The 22614-nt window shown below is 45.6% G+C and overlaps 1 protein-coding gene across 1 annotated transcript; it reads left to right on the top strand.

Moving 5' to 3' along the window:
• Positions 1 to 9455: 9455 nt before the first annotated feature.
• On the top strand, positions 9456 to 14997 carry LOC118713725 (olfactory receptor 2AT4). The gene is given in 4 exon segments (XM_036428639.1): positions 9456 to 9665; positions 9667 to 10162; positions 12007 to 12110; positions 14923 to 14997. Coding segments are annotated over 4 exon segments (885 nt in total).
• Positions 14998 to 22614: the final 7617 nt, after the last annotated feature.

The following is a 22614-nucleotide window of genomic DNA, read 5'->3' as shown; positions in this document are numbered from 1 at the left end:
GAAAAAAAAAACAAACACAAATTTATAGTTGTCTCTGACATCAGCCTAAGAAATAGAGAGAAGATGCCGAAACCGGTTTGGCTCAGTGGATAGAGCATCGGCCTGCGGACTGAAAGGTCCCAGGTTCGATTCCTGTCAAGGGCATGTACATTGGTTGCAGGCACATCCTCAGAAGGGGGTGTGCAAGAGGCAGCTGATTGATGTTTCTCTCTCATCGATGTTTCAAGCTCTCTATCCCTCTCCCTTCCTCTCTGTAAAAAAAAAAAAATCAATTATATATATATATATATATATAGAGAGAGAGAGAGAGAGAGAGAGAGAGAGAGAGAGAGAAGAAAGAAAGAAAGAAAGAAAGAAAGAAAGAAAGAAAGAAAGAAAGAAAGAAAGAAAGAAGGAAAGAAAGAAAGAAAGAAAGAAATGGAGAGAAGAAAAATAAAACCTTTGGTCTAACTTTCCCCCAGGTTCCAAACACACCAGGTGGCCTGGCTTGGTGGGCGGAGTCCAAGGCCAGAGCCAGGAGGCCTGGTTCCCAGGACCCTGCTGCTCCCCATCCCCACCCTGAGACTCCATGTGTGAAGGAAGGTTTGGGGCCTGAACAGTCTGCAGGGCCATTTCCACGGTTATATTTCTGTGGCCCGAGAAGAGTTATGTTAGAAAGGGGAGAAGCTGGAGGTGGTTTGGGAAAGCAAGAAGAACTGCTCCAGGGTATGTGGGGGCGGAGAGGCAATGATCTGAAAGTCAGCACAATCTGGCCCTGCATCGCTCTGCTCCGTCAAGGTGAAGAATGAGTCACACTCCCCTCAGCTCAGTTCCGGGGGGTTGGAAAGCCTCACGGAGGTCTTGGGCTGCCATGGAAGCACAGGGACTTCTTCATTGCCGAGCGCTGGGTCTTCTCTCCTGACACTGGTTCTGGGGTTTCTCAGTGCTCTGTGCTGCCCTCTGAGCTGGGGCCACTGCAGGGCATGGGCATGAAGTGGCTAAATAGTAACACCTGCCGAGCTGCAGCAGTCTGGAGAAGAGAGACATATGGAGTGACGCAGGGGGGACCCCAGAGTCTGTTTTTCCCCAAATAGAAGGGGAATGCATCTTCACTTTGGATTCCATTTGGGAAATGTCTCCTGCCAAAGGCGTACATAATTCCTCTACCCTCCCAGGGTGACCAATTATCTGGGTTTGCTGAGAACCGAGTGATTTCCTGGAACATGGGGCTTCCAGTGCTAAAACGAGGCAGTTCTGGGGAAATCAGGATGGTCAGTCCCTAAATGTGACCAAGAGACAGAAATCAAACACAGGTCACAGGGCACCCAGGTTAGACTGAGGCAGAGGGAGAACCGGCAGCAGCTTAACCCATTCTGTGCCAAGCAGACAGCCTCCTTGGGGACTCCTATCCGCACCCCCACATCGTATCACAGAACGGGAACCCTCAAGTGAATAGGAATGCAGACAAAGAATTGTGACTCAAGAGAAATGACATCCCAGCTCAGAAGGAGCTGGACAAGAATGGCTTGGGTCAGTGGTTGGCAAACTCATTAGTCAACAGAGTCAATATCAACAGTACAACGATTGAAATTTCTTTTGAGAGCCAAATTTTTTAAACAAACTTCTTCTAACGCCACTTCTTCAAAATAGACTCGCCCAGGCCATGGTATTTTGTAGAAGAGCCACACTCAAGGGGCCAAAGAGCCATACGTGGCTCTCGAGCCGCAGTTTGCCGACCACGGGCCTAGGGCACGGAAGAGGAACTAAATCCCGAGCTGCACAGGGTGGTTCTTGCAGCCTTCCCTGAAGAAGGGTCCCGCTGGTGCCGGAGGGCTCTCGAGCTGTAAGTCCTTATCATAGGCCACTGGCCGTCATCTAGGCTCAGTGGTACGTGAGTCAACAGAACCTTAAAGGACATGGAGTTTTCTTTCACTCCTGCGTTTAGCTTCATCACTCTCAACCAGTCATCCTGGCGTCTTCACCTCAAGGTAGAGCTCCACTCAGGAACTGCTGGGTAGATACATCTGGACGGACTGGACCGGTGCCAAAGGACAGCAGTCACGATTCTGGTGCTGATAGCGGACAAAGTCTGGGAAGTGGTCCATCAACACTATCACACCCAGGAACTAGGCTACCACATCGGACATCCTTAAAGGAGCCACGTGAACTATTAAAGAAGCTACTTGATTTTTTACATTTGAATATAAAAGGTGTTTCTCAAGAATATTTCTCTCAGATAGAATAAATGTGTTCCCCAAAGCCTACAATCTGATTGATGTGGCTCATTTATGTTACTTTAAAAAAGAGAGAGAGAGAAGAAAAGAAAAAGAATCAATGGATCTAGGTATAGAAGGTTGCTTAAAGGTCTTTACTTTGGCTCCTATCCAAATATTGAACTTCCTATGTAGCATTTCAGTCAAAAAGACCCCGGCCTTCCATACCTCTAGTTACATAACATTCACTAATTTTTAAAAAATATATTTTATTAATTTTTTACAGAGAGGAAGAGAGAGAGGGATAGAGAGTTAGAAACATCGATGAGAGAGAATCATCGATCAGCTGCCTCCTGCACACCCCCCACTGGGGATGCGCCCGCAACCAACGTACATGCCCTTGACCAGTATCGAACCCCGGGACCCTTCAGTCTGCAGGCTGAAGCTCTATCCACTGAGCCAAACTGTTTTCGGCGAAATTCACTAATTTTGAAGCCACTCTTTTGCGTAAAGTTCTGATGATAAGAAACTTATTCATATCTGGGCCTCTGGAGCTGCTAATCCTGGCTCTGGTTCTCTGTAAGTGTCGCTCCTGCCCTTTGACAGCCCTGCTGGGCTTCACCAGACAGGACCAGCCCTTTCAACCATTGCTCACTAGACACTCCACTATCCTGGGCATCTTCGTTGTGCAATGACATTTCAGGCACAAAGAAACTGTCAGGATTGAGAGCCAGGCAGGGAAAGATAAAGGATGCATGCTCTAGTTAATGTTTCCTCGGTTGATCTGACTTCTAGATGTGTTGATGTTCCAATAGGTAATTTAGGTTCCATGGGATTTTTTAAAATTCTTCTTCTTTTTGTTTTGTTTAAATCCTCCACCCGAGGACATGCTTAGAGAGAAGGGGGCTGGGGTGGGAGAGAGAGGGAAACATCAATGTGAGAAAGAAACATTGATCGGTTGCCTTCCGTACATGCCCTGACGGGGGACCGAACAAGCAACCCAGGTATGTGTCCTGAACGGAACTGGCAACCTTTCCGTGCACAGGACAACGCTCAACCGACTGAGCCACCCCATCTGGGCATGTCATTTATGAATAACGACTTTTATCTTTTCCTTTCTGATACTTACGCCTTTTATTTCTTACCTTTTTGCACTGGCTCAGACGTCTAGCACAATGTTGAATAAAAGTGGTGAAAGAAGATAGGCTATCTACTTCCTGATCTGAGAGTAAAAGGCATTCAGTTTCACACCATTAAATATGCTAGCTGTGGATTTCTCATACATGCCCTTTATTAAGCTGGGGATGTCCTTTTCTATTTCCCATTTTTCTGAGAGACTTTAATATGAACTCTACTTTGGAATTCTAATAGGATATCTTGGTGAGTATAAAATTCTAGGCTAGGAGGTTTTTTTTTTTTTTCTGTTAGCATTGTAATGATGCTATCTCATAGTCTGTTGGCTTCCAGAGTTTCTATTGAAAAGACAGCTCTCAGCCCTATTGTTGCTGCATTAAAAGGAAAGTTTCTTACTTTCTGTGGCTATTTTTTTTTAGTTTTTCCCTTTCACATAGGTTTTTAGAAGTTTGACTATGATGCAATGTGGTTCCTTTATGGGTTTTTGTTAGTTTATTTTTTTGGCTTGGGATTTGCTGAGCTTCTTAAATCTGTAGGTTGATTTGTCACCAGTTTCTGGAGATTTCTCAGACATTATTCTGTACAAATTGTTTCTGCATCATTCTTTTCTCTCAGAGGAACTTAAAATGCATGGATGTTAGATCTTTTGAACAGGTGCCACAATCATTTTGCTCTTTCATATTTTTAATTGTTTTTTCCTCTGTGATTCACTTTGGTTATTTTCTATTCATCTGTCTTCCTTTCATTGATCCTTTCTTTTGTATACCCGTCCAAAAAAAGTGAAGTTCACATATTATATTTTTCATTTCAGCTCTGAAATGTTCAATCTTTTCTATAGATTTCAATTTTCTCTTGAAATTCCCATTTCTTATATTTTGTCTATCTTTTCCTCTATGTGGTGAAGGGGAAGACTATATTCATCACAGTTCCTTCAGGGGCCCTGTCTGCTAAATCATCTGTGTCTTTGCTTCTACTATTCAATTTCTCCTCATTTGGTCTGATTTAACTTTTTTAACCTTGACTCATGCTTGTTGACTGGGTATGGACATTGAAAATGAAAATGTTTTAAAGCTCTAAATGATTTGTCTTCCTCCAAGAAGGGCTGTATTCTTCTAGCAAACTGATCGCCAGTGGGTCATCCTTGCTGTGGCTTGATTGTAGGCCATGTGGTGCCTCGTCTACTCTAATTCGGTTCTTATATTTAGGGTTTAGCCGTTTTTCCTAGACCATTTCCAGGGTCTCGACAGGAGTCCTGGGGCACTTACCAAGACCCATCCACTTAGATAAGCCTTGGGTTCCAACCTCTGACTCTCCGCCATCATGTGGCTGCTCCAATCTTTCTGCAGCTCGGTAGCCTCCCAGGGGCTATATGCTCCTAGTTTTTCCACATCTTTCCCTATATGTGCACTTTAGGAGTTGGTCAAGAAGGGAATTTGTATACAGATTCTTTCTCTTTGTAAGTACTCTGCTCTCCAGGATCTTGCCCCTCAAGCGTCAGTCACTTTGATTACCCAAATTCCAACTCCATGTCTCCTCAGCCAAGGGAGACTTTCCTTTTCTGATTCAGCTCTATTCTCCAGTCCTGAAAATTGGGAAATGCCCTCAGGTAAAAATTTGGAGTCCTGTGGAACTCACCTCATGAGCCTTTCTTCCTTCAAGGACTGCAGTTCTTCAAGACCTGCCCTTGGTTGCTCTCTGAATTTTTCAAACAATTGTTTTATATCGTGTCCAGCTTTTCTAGTTGTTTTTACAAGGAAAGTTAGTTAAAACAAGCTATTCTGTCATAGCCAAAACTTTAGAATCCTCTTTAAATTTTTGAGGCAACACGTGCTAGTAATAGGAGAATCACAGCACTGGGCCTAGAATTTTAGAGTGACCCGCACTTTTTTCTATACAGTAGACAACTATTCTCCTTTTGAAAAATAGTTCCTGGTACAGATTGAATGCCGACCAGGGAACATTTAATGACTATAGGACCCTAAGCTGTCCCTTATGTATTGGGTATGAATTTGAATAAACAAAGTATAAAATTGGATATGTATAGAAATATCCCATCATCAATTGTAAATAATAAATGTTATATTAGATCAAGCAGATCTCAAAGGCATAAGTAAATTGCATAAGCTGTTTGTTGTCTTAGACTCCCATGACACACAATCTTGCTACCTTGACACCTTTTCATCAACTCTAACATACAGCCTCATGGAAAATATCCTATAACCAACTCTCTCAAGAAGAAAAACATTCAGGCCTGACTTACAGTTTTTCAAAATATGCTGAATCCACCCAAAAGTGGACTGCTGCTGCATTACGGCCGCATTCAGAAGGGCCTGAACTGTCAACAAGAAGGTAAATCCTGTCTGTGGGCAGAAACTTGGACAATGCATCTGGCTTTTTTCTTGGCAGGTCTAGAAGGTGCAATGAAAAGAGGTAAGGCTCTATTTACAAATTTATAAGCAATGCCTAATGGTTTGGCTGGAATATGAAGGAACTTGGAAAGAACAAGATGAGAGGATTCATAAAGAGGGAATCTGGCCCTAACTGGTTTGGCTCAGTGGATAGAGCATCGGCTTGTGAACTGAAGGGTCCCAGGTTCAATTCTGGTCAAGGGCATGTACCTTGATTGCAGACACATCCCCTGTAGGGGTGTGCAGGAGGCAGCTGATCGATGTTTTTCTCTCATCAATGTTTCTAACTCTCTATTCCTCTCCCTTCCAATCTGTAAAAAAATCAATAAAATAAAAAATTATATATATGTGTGTGTGTGTGTGTGTGTGTGTGTGTGTGTGTGTATATATATATATATATATATATATATATATATATATTTTTTTTTTTTTTTTTTTTTTTTTTAAAGAGGGAATCTGGAGAAGAGTTAAGGTATTAGATCTCTCAGAAGGGGCACAAATTGTGAAGATACTTGAGTCCCATGTAACTATTTACCAAAGGGCATCCATGGTAGAAAAAGCTCTCCAAAGTCATCAAGAGTAGGCAAAGTCAGGTAGACAAGATGGTTGTCCCATGGAGATCAGTCAAACTCATAATGAGAATGAAGGTTACACCATTGGAGTAAAGTGTTGGGCCACTGAGGGCTGTTAAAGATATTCTCCTCATTATCAGCAAAGCCTAGGGACATCCTTGCCCCCTCTCGTTAGGAGATGTGAGGGAGTCCATCTCTGAGGAATTATGGGTGCAGTGCCCCATAGGAGCATCATCTTAAGGGAAGTATCCCAGGAGGGGCTGACGGTTGAATGGGCTATGACTCAGCCTTCAACAAGGGCTTGCAGAGAGATGCTACTGGAAACACCAGTATGGACCAGGCTTAACAGGTGAGAAGAGCTAGGGATGGAGTCCCCAGAGATAGATAGAGAAAACTGGGGTGGGGAGGCAGGGGCAGGGAGGCCAGAGCCTGTAAACCAGGGATCAAGAAGACTTATTGGGTGTGCACAAAAGGCAGGGAACTAGGATCCAGGATGGCTGTGCATGCATGGGCTCTGAGATCTTAGACCACATATTCCGGCAGGTCTGGGTAAGAGAGGGTGCTCACAGGCGGGATTCGAATCACATTGGCCAACAGCTTCCCACAGGAAAGCAAGACTTAATGACAGTGGTAGCCATTGGAAACATGCAGCAAAGTGCACTCTCACATGTTCCAGGTTCTGGTGTAAGCTTTTCCAGAACTCTCTCTGTAAAGACTCACAGCCACTCCAGGAGGTCACAATGAGGGAAACGAGCTGAGGGGAGAAAATGGCTTGCCCAAGGTCACACCTGAAGGCAGGAGTTGGGATTGCAATTCCATCCTTTCTAACTCACAAATCCACACCCTTAAGAACTAAGGTGCACATGACATAATGAATGTAAAGAACCCACTGGCAGCAGATGCTCACTAGGTGGGCTTTTCCTCTAAGCTCCTCACTGAACCAATGAGAAGACCAAGGCTCAGGGCCCCAAAGTCCCAGCAGTGAGTGGCAGAACTGGCTCAGGAGCCAGCACTCATAGCTGCCAGGCGGGGCTCAGTCTCTTATAACAGGTCAGCTAAGGAACAACCTCTCCCCAGCCATGGCCTTGGACAATGGCCTGTCATTTTCTGATCCCTAGCTTCTCATTTGTTGAAGGGGGATAACCACACCCTGGCAGGGCTGGATGAGAATAAGAAGAGATGATGTACATAAAGTTTGTAAAACGCACTTCTGGATTCTCGGGGTGGGGTGGGGGGGGGGGAATGGCATAGAAGAAAGAGTCCTGTCCTAAGAATCAGAGACCTGAGGACCTAAGTTCTGGTGGTGACTCTGGAACCAATACAGATGGCCCCTGAGAAAGACTCTGCTCAGTCCCTGGCCTTCAGGGGAAATTGGTTGGCCTTGAAAATAAATAGATTAATAAAAAGATAAAGATTTTTTTTTCAGTTTTTTTGTTGGTGGTTTTATGCATAAGAGGTGTTGTGAGAAGAGAAAGGAATTAGAGGTGACTCCAGGAAAATCACAGGGACATTGCTCATGGAATCACCAAGATCAAAGAGGCAGTCATACCACTGTCAACATGAACTTGCCGGGGGTGGGGATGGGGTAGTTGCTTAGTCTGAGCAACTAAAGTGGAGCGGGGTGGATCAGCACCTCTTTTAGCTCAAGTGTCTCCCCTCCCAACCCCCCCTTCCCGCTCTGGGAAGAGTTCTTTGGCTTTGAGCAGGTACTGCAAGCAGATCTTCAGTTCCTATCAACCGTGCCTCCCAAGCCTTCCCGGGCCACATGACCACTTCTAACCAGGGATGTGGGAAGCCTGCTGGACAGTGGGCACTCAGTGGTTACACAGGGGCATTGGCTGGGCTGCGGCAGCCAGTAGGGAAGTGAATTCAATGGAGTAACACAGACCTTGTCTTGGATTCTCTGTTGCTACCCAACTGCGGGAGAACCCGTTATGAGTTCAGACTCTCATCAGAAAGGACCCTTCCCACCAAGAGCATGTTCATTGTCATTCCCCTCACTGTCACATGACAAAGGCCCCACAGCCAGAGACAAGATGCAGAGTACTCGTCTTAGGCAGAGACAAGGAGAACTATAGCACCAAGCAAACGAGAGAGAAAGAAGCCATTCCCAAAATAAAATTTTAAAAAATAAAAGAAAGAAGTCATTCCCTGGTTAATAACTATGGTGGGAAGACAACATGTCACTGTAAACCCTGGAGAAATCAGCCCTTCCTAGCAACGTGGTGGCAAAGATGTCACTTCTTTTTTTAAACTTAAAGTAAATGGCCAAAGAGAAAGGAGTGCAGAGGCCTGGTTTAGGAGATCTGATATCCCCAAAAGGATCAGATGGGATGGGGAAAAGAGGGCCAGGCCAATGGAAGTTCTTCCATAACATTTAACTCAATTGCAGTTAAGTGATGGTGTAATTTATTGCTTAGTGTCTTTCTCTGCCGCTAGAATTTCAGTCCCATGTGGTTGGAGCTCTCTGTCTCATTCAATGTGTCTACTACAAAACCATGTGTTGTTGTTGTATGTGCCAGCATATAACACATGGTTTTTGTATATCACAGGAGCTTTTTCCATACTGGGTTCAAAAAGAAAACAGATTCTGGGATAGGATGAAGAGAGGGCCCATCATGTTTCTTTTAAAGTCACTGTAAAAAGACTGATTCATATGCCTTTCAGCATAACGATTATTGCTTGTCGCATTTTTTATTCTTATACGTATATTTCCAGTAGGACATGCTCTCACTCATCTGTGGGAAATGGTGAACAATATAGACTGATGAACAAGAACAGACCCAGAGATAAGGAGCCATGGGTCAGACTGTTGGACCTCAAAGGGAGGGTGAGGATAAAAGGGAGAGATCAACCAAAGGACTTATGTGCACACATATGAGCCTAACCAGTGGTCAAGGACAATAGGGGGGGTGGGAGCATGAGTCGGGGGAGGGGGGATTGGAATGGAGGGCTGAGGACAAATATGTGATACCTTAATCAATAAAGATTAAAAAAAAATAAAGTCACTGTAAATAATACGGTTACATTGACTATACAGTGGTCATTATTTAACTCTCATTCCAGAATCACTGATTGTTCTGGTTTCCAGATGTGCCTGGTTCCCACGGTATCACTACCCACCTTCTGGGCATCCAGCTTAACCCATCATGCAGGCCACAGCCTGTAACGGATCAAAGGATTCCTTGACCATCTCCTACCTAACAGGCACCCCCTCTCTGCCAAAATATCTCTTCCTTTCCATGTTCCGTGTCTTTCTCCTCCTCCATCTGCTCATTGTTGCAGGTCACACCCTGATCCTGGTGGCTGTGGTGGCAGAGCCCAGCCTCCACAAGCCCATGTACTTTTTCCTGATAACCCCTCTCTGTCTTGGACATCCTTTCCACCACAACCACCGTCCCCAAGATGCTGTCCCTGTTTCTGCGTGGGGACCACTTCCTCAGCCTCCCTGCCTGCTTCCTGCAGATGTACCTCTTCCAGAGCTTCTCCTGCTCTGAAATCTTCATCCTGGGGATGGTGGCCAATGACGGCTATGTGGCTACCTGCCACCCATTGCACTACCCTGACCTCATGACTCCACAGACCAATGGGGCATTAGCAGCCAGTGCCTGGCTCATGGCCCTCCTCCTGCCCACCCCAGCAGTGGTGCAGACACCCCAGGTGGCTTTTAGTTCTGTGGCCCAGGTCTACCACTGCTTCTGTGACCATTTAGCCATGGTCCAGGCTTCCTGCTCTGACACCGCGGGCCAGACCCTCATGGGCTTCTGCATCACCACAGTCATGTCCTTCCTGCATCAAAGGACACCACTCCGGGAGAAAATACATCTAATATACTTTCTTGCAAATCACATATCTGGTAAGGTGTTAATACCCAGAATATATAAAGAACTCCTCCCATTCAACAACAACAAAAAACAAACAACCTAACTCCAAAAATGGGCAAAAGACTTAAATAAATTACTTCTACAAAACAGATATACAAATGTCCAATAAGAACATGAGAAGATCCTTAACATCACCAGCCATCAGGTAAATTAAAACCATAATGAGCCGAAACCGGTTTGGCTCAGTGGATAGAGCGTCAGCCTGCAGACTGAAAGGTCCCAGGTTCGATTCGGGTCAAGACATGTACCTGGGTTGCGTGCACATCCCCAGTAGGGGGTGTGCAAGAGGCAGCTAGTGGATGTTTCTCTCTCATCGATGTTTCTAACTCTCCCTCTCCCTTCCTCTCTGTAAAAAAATCAATTAAATATATTTAATAACTAAAACCATAATGAGATACCACTTTGAACCCATTAAGATGGTTATTATAAAAAATAGAAAATAATAAGCATTGGTGAGGATATGGAGAAATTGGAACCCTTGGGGAAAATGGTGCAGGCACTGTGGAAAACAATACAGAGACTCCTCAAAAAACAACAACATAGAAATATTGTTGTACAAACAAACAAACCAAAAAAACACATAGAAATACCAAATGATGCATCAATTCCTCTTCTGGGTATATATTCAAAAGAATTGAAAGCAGGACCCTAAGAGATATCTGTAAACCTATGTTTATAGTGGCTTTATTTACAATAACCAACTATCCATCAACAGATGAACAAATAAACAAAATGTGGTATATATTATACATACACTAGAATATAATTCAGGTTTAAAAAAATAATAAAATTTTGATACATGCTACAACATGAATAAAGCCCAAAGATATTATGCTATGTAAAATAAGCCAGACACAAAAGGACACATCGTATGATTCCACTTATATGAGGCACGAGGAATAATCAAATCATAAAGACGGAGAGGAAAACAACTGCCACAGGAGCTGGGGGTGGAGCGGGGAAGGGAGGGTTCCTGTTTTATGCCGATGGAGTTTCCGCGGGAATGATGAAACACTTCTGGAAACAGTGGTGATAGCTGCACAACATTGTGCATCGATTTAATGTCACTGCAGATTAGATACATTAAGAGTCTCATGCTCTACCGACTGAGCTAGCCGGGCACTTCAGATTAGATACATTAAAAATGGTAAATTTTATATCACGTATCTGTTGTCACAATCAAAATGTATTTTAAAAAGTTTCACCAGGCCCTAGGTCCCAGGCCCCTGAGTAGCTGGGGGCCTGGCTGCCCATGGTCAGATGCCCACAAGCTGTGGCCAGAGGGAGGTATGTTGTTCAGTCACATGGCTTACCACGGACACACACAGTAGTGGAGCAGCTTGCTGTAAAAAGTGGGGTGGGAGGAAAGGCATTTGACACCTGCTGCATTTAGGGGAGTCCTTTCCCCATCTGTATCAGGAGGTTGTTGTGAAGATCTGAGTGAGAGCAGGTAATTTCATCCCCCCAATACCTTGAGGCTGCATCTGCTCCTCTCCATCCCCACTTCATCAACCCTGCGGCAGGTGTTCCCACCTTCTCTCTCCTGAATGAGCACAATAGTCTCCTCACCGTCCCCCCCCCCCCCCACACACACACACAGTGTGCCCACCCTCCATTCCATAAGTGGGCAGAATGGGTTTTCCGACAGACAAATCTGATTGCCTTACTACCCTCCACATAACTGGAAGGCTCTCGCTAATGTGGCCTGAAAAGACCTCTTTGACCTCAAATTCTCACCAGGGCCTCTCTTCCTTCAGTTTCCCAAACACACCCAGTCCTCATTCTCACCAATGACGCACTCTTCTCTCTTCCAAAGCCCTCTTCCGCTGTGTCTATGTCAGCTGGAATTTTTACTCGGGCTTCTCCTCAAACATCGTCTCTCAGGGGAGCCTGCCCTGGCTCCTCACTCTGAAATGCGAGGTGGGTGCCATTCACATGTTCTCCCTCAGCAGTTCCAATCCCCCCCCCCCAATGTGGCACTTTTCCGCTTCTGGACTTTAGGAGAAGAGAGCTCTGAGCACATTATAGTCTGTGCATGCTCCTCGCTTGTTTTATTCATCTTCCTCTTTATCTCCATCCCCCCAATTCCCATCCCATTCTCCTTTCCCCACTTAAGCATCCATTCCGATGTGCTGGATGTACATCCATAAATATAAACACATCTTTGTAAAATATGTAATGTGCTATGTATGCATGTACACTTTTAATTTATATATGATGTTACACATTTCAGGTTTTTTCTTATATTTGCATTCAGTTCCAAGTTTTAGATCTGCCTATGTTGCTGTTTATACGTCTAGTTTCATTGGTACCAACTGATGTATAATATTTCCATGGTATGATTTCATCACATCTTACTTCTCTCTTCTCCCCGTGGGGGACACTGAAACCACCTCCAACGCTTTGCTACTCCAATGTCTTCACAAATGTCCTCGTGTCTGTCCTTTCATGGACCCCTGGAGAGTTTTCCCTGGAACACAGGACAAGGAGTCATTGGGAATGCATAGACTTGAGCTAAACATAGTCTGTCCTCATTATTGGCAGATTCTGTATTTGCACATTTGCTTACTCACTAAACCCCACACCAATGCTCACGGCACTTTCAGGGCCACTCACTGGCCAGAGCAGCAACATACCTGAGCCACCCACTTCCATGCTTCCCGCTGAGGTCTAACAAGACAACACTCTGCTTTCTTGTTTCAGCTCCTACTGCACACAAGTGTCCTTTTCATAGTACATTTAAGACCATGGGGTGTTTTTGTTGTTGTTGTGGTGGGGGTTTTTTTTTTTGCATTTTTTGTGTGCTTTTGGCAGGGGGTGATTTTGCTATTTAAAATGGTACTCAAGCACAGTGCTGAAGTGCTGCCTAATGTTTCTAAGCACAAAAAAATGTGTGATGTGCCTTCTAGAGAGAATACACGTGTTAGGTAAGCTGCATTCAGGCACCAGTTACAGTGCTATTGGCAGAGATCAATGTTAATGAATCAACAATACATTAACTAAGGGGTTTTTAAATAGAAGCACACATAAAACAAGGGTATGCTGATGAAGATGTTGTGACCAGCGGCTCACAAGAAAATAACCCTGTTTTTTCCCAAGAAGAATGATTCAGTGTTCACTGCTACTTTAATAGAATGTAACTACCACAAATGATGAGAATTGAATTTACTTTAATATTGTTTTCTAGAATAGTTGTGCCATTTCCACTCTCAACAACAATGGACTATGTAGTCTCCATCTTCTCACATACTGACATTTGGTATTATTCAACTTTCTCATTGTTTGCCATCCTTATCAGGCTAAAAGTGGTACCTCATTCCGCTGAATCTGCATCTCTCTAATTACTAATGCAGCATCTCCGTAAATACTTGTTAGCAACCAGCACTTACCCTTATGTGAATTGCTTATTTGAGAACATTTGCTCATTTTCTTTGGAATTCCTGTATTATTTTATTGCCTACAGAACTTCTCTATGTTTGTTCCTTGGTAACTTTAAATATTGCAAATATATTTTCAAATTTGTGATGTGTCCTTCATGTAGCAGACACCTTAATTTTGATATACTCAATTTCATCACATTTTTTTACCTTTTGGTATGTGAGTTTTCGCTTTTTCTTACCTCTATTTCACCAAGATATTTCCCAATGTTTTCTTTAATTAGCTTCCTAGTTTTATCTTTCACATGTATACTTGAATCCATGTGAAATTCCTGTCGGTTTAACATGTAAGGTACTAATTCTGTTTTATTTTTCCTCATGCTGAAAGCTATTTTTTTTTCAATCTATCTTTAAAAATATGTTCTTCCTCATTGTTGTATAGTACCATCTTTATTAATTTCAAATTCCTATACACCTTGTCTACTTCTGAGCTATTTAGTTCTATTATCTATTTGCCTATGGCTAGACCAGTACCGTATTATTTTATTATTGTAGCTTTGCAATATGTCTTTTTACCTATCTGATTCACCATATACACATTTAAATATATTTTAATTTATTTCAGAGAGAAAGGGAGAGGGAGAGAGAGATAGAAACATCAATGATGAGAGAGAATTATTGATCAGCTACCTCATACTGGGGATCGAGCCTGAAACCTAGTCATGTGCCCTGACCGAGAATCAAACCATTACTTCCTAGTTCATAATCAACACTCAACCACTGAGCCATGCCAACCAGGATACATGTAAAATTTTCTTTTATGTCTTTCCTTTAAATGTCTAGATTTTTTCAACAAACACGGTAGTAATTTTTGACATTATAACGTTGTTACTACTGTAAAAGGCATTACAATTTTTGTTCTAGTTATTATGCTAGAAAAAGAACACAGATTCTAGCTAGTATCAAAGCTTCCCAATCATAGCCCTTATCACAGTGAATTGTAATTCCCTTTTTACTGCTTGGATGTGTTCTTCATCAGACGCCAAGCTACATGAAGACTGGCACGGGGCCTGCCTTTTCTATCTCTGCATGCCCAGCACCTCTCAGAGGGCTGGCACATGGCAGCAGCTAAACAAATGGCTCAGCCCTTGACACATGCTGTCATTCAACAGCAGTACCCTCCCACTCTCTAAACAATCATCTCATCAGATGCCACTTTGTGGAGATGGATGTCCTCGCAGCCAGAGAGGGGGGGTGTACTTCCCAAGGACTCAGAGCAAATGAAAGGAAAAGCCACAGCCCAGTTTCCTCACGGAGATCCATTTAGCTGATCCATTATGCACCCTTCCTCTTAGCGCCCCGGGGAGGACAGACAGCAGATCCTTCGAGAGACGGAGCAAAGAGAGCAAAGTTACCACCTGAATCCCTAGGTCAGCCTCACCAGAAGCCAAACTACGCCCTTGGACTTCCTGGCTAATGGCACACCAGACCCACACTTTACCCAAGCTGCTGTGTTGGACATGTGTTATTACATCGGCCAGCAAGAGACTAGGGTTCCAATGGCACTTGTCACAGCCCTGCTGTGTGTCCCTCCCCAAGTCCTTACCCATCTTTCCTCTCCCTGTAAAATGAGGGGATTGGACCTAGATATCCTAAGGGCCCTTCTAAGTCAGGCCCTCCACATTCTAAAACGATGCTTACAGTTCAGGGGATCTCAATGCTTTCAAAAGGGCTGCCTTCAGGGGACATTCTGAATTTACTACTTTCCTCACTGCCTTTTCCTTTGGGCAGAATTGGTAACATTCCTTCATTCAACAAACATCTATGAAGAAAAGACTAGAGCTAGGAATGGGAAACAAAAGAGGAACAAGAAAAAGTTCTTGTCCTTGTAGAGTGCACATTCTACACACGAGAAGTGAGTAAATAAACAAGATAATTACAGTTTATGTAATGCTATTAATAAAACAAGCCACCAGACACCTAGGTGGCAGACCTAGCTAACAGTGTGTCTTCAGGGAAGTCACTTTCCCATTATGGGCCTTATTTCTTTTTCTGGAAGGGGTCAAGGGGAGGGCATGAGCACAGGGTGAGTTTCCTGCTGCACAGCTGGGAGAGGGAGAGGGAGAGAGTCACAGTTGGTGAAAGGAACACACACATGCTGTGGTTAAGGAGAGCAGGCTTGTTCATGGCACAGAGGGAAGAGGGAATGGGTGGGGGGAGAAGGAGAGAAGGAGAAAGAACCTATAATGAGTGTCACTGAGCACTTGTGGAGTTTTAGGCCGTTGTAAGTCTCACCACAAACCAGCCGTGTAAGCACTGCTGTCCCCATTTTACAGAGGAAGAAACTGAGGTTCTGAGAGATGACGTGATGTTACCGAGTAGCAGAAAGAGGATTCAAGATCAGGTTTTTCTGAAGCCAAATCTAATGCTGATTCCGATATCACAACTGTAATGAGATGAAAAGAGGTATATTTCAACTTTACATTCTGTGGGAAGAGAAGTGTGAGGGCTGAAAGGTTAGGAAAGTCTTTCTGGAGTAAGTGGGTCGTGAGATGTGCCTTTGAAGGTGAGTGGGTTTGAGAAAAAGAAGAAGGAAGAAGTAGAGAGCATGGGGCGCTGACCTGAGTCCTGGGTCAAGTTAGGGGTACATAAAGGCTCAGGAAAGATGAGGCTGGGAAGGTAGACTGGCCCAATAAAGAGCCTGGTGTGCCTTATTGAGGAGTGAGGTCTTGGTTCTTAGGCCTTCAGGAACAGAAGGAGGCAAACAAACAGGCGAAGTGTATGGCACAGGAGAGTAGAGTTGGTGTCAAAAGACCTAGAGTGGTCATGATTCTTCCTCTTATTAGCTATGTGGCCTTAGGCAGTTTAATTCATTTCTCTGAGCCTCAAATCCCTCATCTAAAACATGCCTGACTTAAAGAGTTGTAAAGAGTTCATTTAGAAGCTATTCTATAGATGTTTACTAAATGAAGTAAGATTAAAAACTGCCTCTCTCAAAGACCTAAACACAAGAGTTAAAAGTATAAAACTTTTAGAAGAAAACATTGAAGAAAAGCTTCATGACACTGGATTTGGCAATGATTTCTTTTATATGACAACAGAAGCACAGGCAGCAAAAGAAATATATAAATAAATTGGGCTTCATCAAAATAAAAGTCTTTTCTTCATATAGGATGCTATCAAGAGAGTAAAACGGTAACCCACAGAACAGGAGAAAATATCTGACAAGGCATTAATTCCCCAAATATATAAAGAACCCAACAACATCACCAAAACCAAACAACCCAGTTTAAAAGTGGGCGAATTCATACACATTTCTCCAAAGAACATACACAAATGGCCAATGAGTACATGAAATGAGGCTCAAAATCACCAAAATGCAAATCAAACCACAACGAAATAGCACTTCGCACCCATTCGGATGGCTAGCATCAAACAGAGAACAACAAGTGCTGGTGAGGATGTGGGGGAATCAGGACCCTGTGCATTGCTGGTGGATCAAGAATGTAAAGGGCTAGCCCAGGGCTTGGACCCTCGTGAGTGGCCCTTACAGGACCAGACTGCGGAGGGGAGGGGGGTTTCTGTGAGGAGGATAATGCACCTCATACAGTTCTTAGACGATGGAACCGTTCTGTGATTATCTTTGCACGTTTCCTCTAAGTGGACAGGGTGCCCCTGAGGCCCTACTTTCCCCGAGAGGCACCCAGCCCAGCATGGTACAGATGGGTCTGCCTCAAGCACATGCACACATGCCTCCCCACCACCCAAGTTTTCAGATATCCTAATTGGCCTCCAGAGAGGAAACCGTACTCATTGGCAGGCCCTAATTAATTCCTAGGGACCTGGGTCCCCACATTCTCCTCTCATTCCACTCCGACTCCCCAGTTATGTGTTTCAGACAAGAAAGGAAGGTTGCAGACTCCCCAAGGAAAGAGGCCTTGGGAGGGTCTCGTGTGTGGTCTGTGCCGACTGTCGTAATGAGGCCCCAGGAGGGCCTCCCTCATGAAGGCAGACCCAGAACTTGGGAAGTAAATGCCAAGTGCCCTTTCCTTCCCAGCACCTGCTCCCGCTGCATGCCACACCCACCTTTGCCCTGTGGTACAGACGTGTATATTCTCACCTGGCTTCCCCAGGGCACCTAATTTGGTCATCTCTGTTCATATAGCTCTTTCCACCCCATGGTTCTGGAGCCATGGTCTGTGCTACTGCCCTGTCTTGTTCTTAGAGACCCTGACTGCCTGGGATCCTGTGCAGAAATCTCACAGACGGGGAAACTGAGACCTGGAGACAGCCCTGTCCAAAGCCACACAGGGAGGCAGTGGGGAGACTGATCCAGACTCAGGCTTCCTTTTCCCGACAATCGCACAAACAGCAGTAGGACCATGCAGGTCCCACAGAGCCTTGAATGCCAAGCCTGTGAATTTGCATCATTCTCATGAGCAACTGGGAGCCATGGCAGCATTTCTTTCTTTCTGTCCATCTTTCTTTCTTTCTTTCCATCTTTCTTTCTTTCTTTCTTTCTTTCTTTCTTTCTTTCTTTCTTTCTTTCTTTCTTTCTTTCTTTCTTTCTTCCTTCCTTCCTTCCTTCCTTCCTTCCTTCCTTCCTTCCTTCCTTCCTTCTTTCCTTCCTTCCTTCCTTCCTTCCTTCCTTCCTTCCTTCCTTCCTTCCTTCTTTCCTTCCTTCCTTCCTTCCTCTCTCTCTCTCTCTCTCTCTCTCTCTCTCTCTCTCTCTCTCTCTCTCTTTCTTTTTTCTTTCTTTCTTTCTTTTTTTTTTTTTTTTTTGGCTTCCCCCAACAGAAGCTGGGTGTCACTACTAGAGATCTTGTCCTCATAAGAGCTATTTCTGCTCATCCTTCAAGGCCCAGAGCAAACATTCCTCCATGAAGTGAGTGCCAGACAGGCCACCTGGTCTACCCCGGGACACCCGTTGTTTCTGGCTCAGGCAGGGCTGATAGCACTGTGGGCCCTGCAGCAGAACTGGCCATTTGCCTATCATTCATCCTGGCCAGACCCCAGATCCACAGTGAGGAGAAGCTGGACCTGAGGCAGAGGAGGCCTCAGTCCTGCTTCTACTCTACTACTGTCTTCACTCCAAAGTGGATGTCTGCATAGTGTCATGGCTGTTATTTAAAAACAGGTTCTGTCATCAAATACAATTAGGAAGCAAGGCATAAAGGCTTACTTCCTGCAGAACCCCTCGGAGCCTTTGCTATGTGCATGTCCAGGTGAATCTCTAACAAGGCTCTGGGCGCAGCAGTCCCTAAGCATTTTTTACTACCAATCGTTTTGACTCCTGCACATCTTATAGGACCAGAATAACACTCTGGAAAATTCTGACCTAGATTACAGTTCACATGTACACAGTCCAACTTGGAAAAATCGTTTTTAGAGTTTCGCTTTATATCATATGCCCATGTAAATCCTAAGTGAGTTAAAGAACAAAATATGGAGATGAGATGATAAAACCTAAAAGAAATGAAAGCATGGACTGTGGACGACCCCCCTCTCCCCACCCAAGCCTGGCACCCAGGCTCGCCCACGATGCTCTCATTATTTGCAGAATGAACACAGGGTTCTGATTCACGGACAGACATGCTATGTAGGTAACATTTGATTTTGCATCTTGAATAGGCTGCTTCAGCTGTTGGCCATATTCTTCCTAAGAAATTACATCTAGGAAACTACAATAATAACCCAACACTCGGAAAAGCTCCCTAATGGTGTCACTTAATGCAACCATCACATTGGGCCTGCATAAAACAGCCTTTCACACAAAGCAGTGACTTCAGCCATCAGACAATGGCTCCCTGGAAGGTGGTGAGGGGCCTGGGAAGAACCTGCCAGCCCTTCCCCTATTGGCGAGTTTGGGGAAAGCCCAGCCTAGTGTCCGAGCTGGAGAGAGGGCAGGGAAGGGTCAGGTGAACAGCCTGAGCAAAGGCGTGGGAGAGGGATGCGGAAGCCAGCCTGAAAGGTGCAGACAGAGCCGGGATAGAAAGACAAGGCGGGGCCAGGTCACGCAGGATGTTACATAGCAATGTAAGGAGGCTGACAGGACAGTGAGTCACTGAGGAAGGGCTTGGCACAGCGAAGGGGGCGGCATGGTCAGATACATGCTGTGACCGGAGTATGGCCTGGGGTGGGCGGAGACCCTTTGCTATGACACCGGCAAAGGGGCTCCTGGCCCGGGAGAAAAGGGGAGTGCCGAGGGAAGGCACAGCCATGATTGGAAAAAAGGGATGGAGCAGGGGACACTCGGAGAGACAACAGAACTTAGTCATTGGTTGGTTCTTAGGGACCCTGATTGCCTGGGATCCTGTGCAGAAATCTTACAGACGGGGAAACTGAGACCTAGAGATGGCCCTGTCCAAAGACACACAGTGAGGCAGTGGTGAGACCCAGGCATCCTGGCTCCCCGCCCCCAACCTTCCCCCACAATAGCACAAACAGCAGTAGGACCATGCAGGTCCCACCAAGTCTGTGAATTTGGACCATCCTCATGAGCAAGTGGGAGCCATGGCAGGCTCTTAATATTTGACAGAATTTTTTTTTCCTTTTCTTTTGCCTTCCCCCAACAGAAGCCTGCCAGTGTTGCTGCTAACATGCACAGTCTGGCTGCTTGTAGGCCAACCCCACTCCCTCGGTCTTTCTATAGAGGAAAGAGTCACCCTCTCCTCTTTACAAGGAGAAAGCACAAAGCCCCGAGAAGTAAAGAGATTCACCTACAGCCACACAGCAGGTTAGCAGTCCAGATCTCCCCCACCCCCAGCACAGCTCTCCCACAACCTGGTTTTAAAAAATCAACACCTGGGAGCCTGACATCATGGGCTCGGAGAAGGAAGGGTCTGACGGAGGTCATCACAAATGGGTGGCAGAAGCAGGACCTGGGTCTGGGTCAGAGGCCTGGGGCCAGTGCAGCCAGCGAGCTGCCTTCCCTTCTCCAGCCTCCCTCCATGGCTGCAGTCCTGCGAGGCAGGCTGTGTCCTGACTCCCTCCCTCACAGTCATTATGCCCATCTGTCTTGCTGGGTGCCAGCGCGGGGACATCTCCAGGCTGCCTTCAATTATGAGCCAATAAATATGAGATGTGCTGTGCCACAGCAGGCCCGCCCCCACGCACCCCTGCCAGCCTTTGCACCGAGGAAGATTGGATTTTGCGTCGTTCATTTTTCATCTCTAGTCCATGTCGGATGGGAAGGTACAGGGCGTGGGCGGTGGATCATCACGACTTCCCCCTCTCGCCAGGCGCAGCACTGAGATGAGGTGTGTCATGTCCTCAGGTCGCCTGCTGCCCTCGTGTGGAGAGGGTCTCCACCTCAAGCCACCAACCCTGGGCTCCCACTCTCTGCTGGGAGGGAAGAGGCCTGGGCAGGAAGACAAGGGACCTGGGTTCAAGTCTGGATCATGCTCCTCACCGACTGTGTGACCACGGGCAAGTGTCTGAAGACATTCTGTGAGGCCCTTCTCTGCGCTGAGCCCTGTGCAGCCAGGCGGGGGCCACAAAGAAGAATCCAGCCTGCTCCCTGTCCTCAAGGAGCTGGCCACTGACTCCAACGAAAGGAACACCCCGTGGGGGTAGGGGGTGGGCACTGGCACAGGGCATGAGGGTGGGGATTTCCTAGGTAGGGTGTGAGTAAATGGAGGGAAAGAAACAGCCAGGCAGAGGCAGAGGGAGCTGAATAAAACTTGGCAGAAGGCAGTGAGTGAGTAGCCGTGTGCTTAGAGACCTGAGAGTATGGCTGGGGCATAGGGCAGACGGAATGGGGGAGAGAAGAGGTGTAGGCAGGTAAGTGTCATTATCATATTTGCATTTTCCAAAAAAAAAAAAAAAATCTCTTCAACTACTTTCTGAGAAGTGGATTTGGGGATAGTGGTGGAGAATGAAGGCAGAGGGTTCAGTGAGGAGGAGGAGGCAATGGTCTAGAAGAGAGAAGATGTCCTAGGTTAGAGCAATAACAGTGAATCCAGAAATAATAATAGTAATTATCGTCATCATTATAATGATGAATACCATTAAGTGTTACTATTGGCAGGCACAGTGCTAGGTATTTACATCATTGTTTCTAATCCTCACAACAACTCTTCAAAGTGGTTAGTACCCCATTTTGTAGATAAGGAAAGTAAGCGCTGGGTGAATTAAGAGAGTCACCAAAAGTCATATAGGCAGTAAGTGACAGGGGCAGGATTTCAGGCCAGGTCTAACCCTAAAGCCCATATTCTTTCTACTTTGTTCTCCTCCCTAGAAAGTGTCCAGAGTCCAAGGGAGTGTGAAATCCATCTGATTTCTGCTCTTGGTTGGATGTGGGAAGCAAAGGACAGAGAGGATCCAAGGAAGCCGTGAAGGCTTCTGCCCAGGGAGGCCAGATGGAGAGAGGGAGCACAGGAGGAGGAGCAGGTTTGGGGGCAGCAGAGGGGTGTGGTCTTGGCCGGTTGAATTAGAAGGTAGTTGAACATCTGCATGTAGAGGCAAGACCTAGCTTGGAGAGAGACTTGGGAATCATTCCCCAGCAGGTGGTCACAGTTGTGTGAGTGGAGTAGATCATTAGGGGGCGTGTGTACCGTGGATGAAAGATGGAGGCTGGAACTTCAGAGAATTCCAACCCGTAGAGGAGGATAGACAGGGAATTAGAGTGAGGCCATGTGCCGACAGCCCAGCAGGAATGGCATTGCTTCAGGAAGGTAAAAAAGTAGGCGTTCGCTGGTCTGCCCAGTGGTCAGTCACATGAAAGCTAAAAGCGGGTTCAGGGATCAGCAGGCAGCAGGGCAGCGGGTGCTCCGTGGAGCAGTCACTGGGAACCTTGGCAAAGCAGTTTTCAAGGGCCCAGTACAACCAAATGGTTGACAGGGCCTATACCTGCCCTTCCCATGGTCCTGAGTCATCTCTCTGACTAGGTAGCTAAGGGTGGTCTTTTGACCCTGGCACACTAGTGATTCTTATCCAACCTCTCCCAGAAATTCCAAGCCCGGTGAGGGAAATAGCAATGTTAGGAAGAGAAACAAAGATGTGAAGGGAAGGAAACAATAAGATTATAGGAGGAAGAGAGAAAGGCT

Source organism: Pipistrellus kuhlii, unplaced genomic scaffold (genome assembly GCF_014108245.1).
Source record: "Pipistrellus kuhlii isolate mPipKuh1 unplaced genomic scaffold, mPipKuh1.p scaffold_m20_p_9, whole genome shotgun sequence".
Classification (NCBI taxonomy): Eukaryota; Metazoa; Chordata; class Mammalia; order Chiroptera; family Vespertilionidae; genus Pipistrellus; species Pipistrellus kuhlii.
The sequence above is the reverse complement of the archived record's forward strand: the minus strand, read 5'-3'. Positions and strand labels throughout refer to the sequence as shown.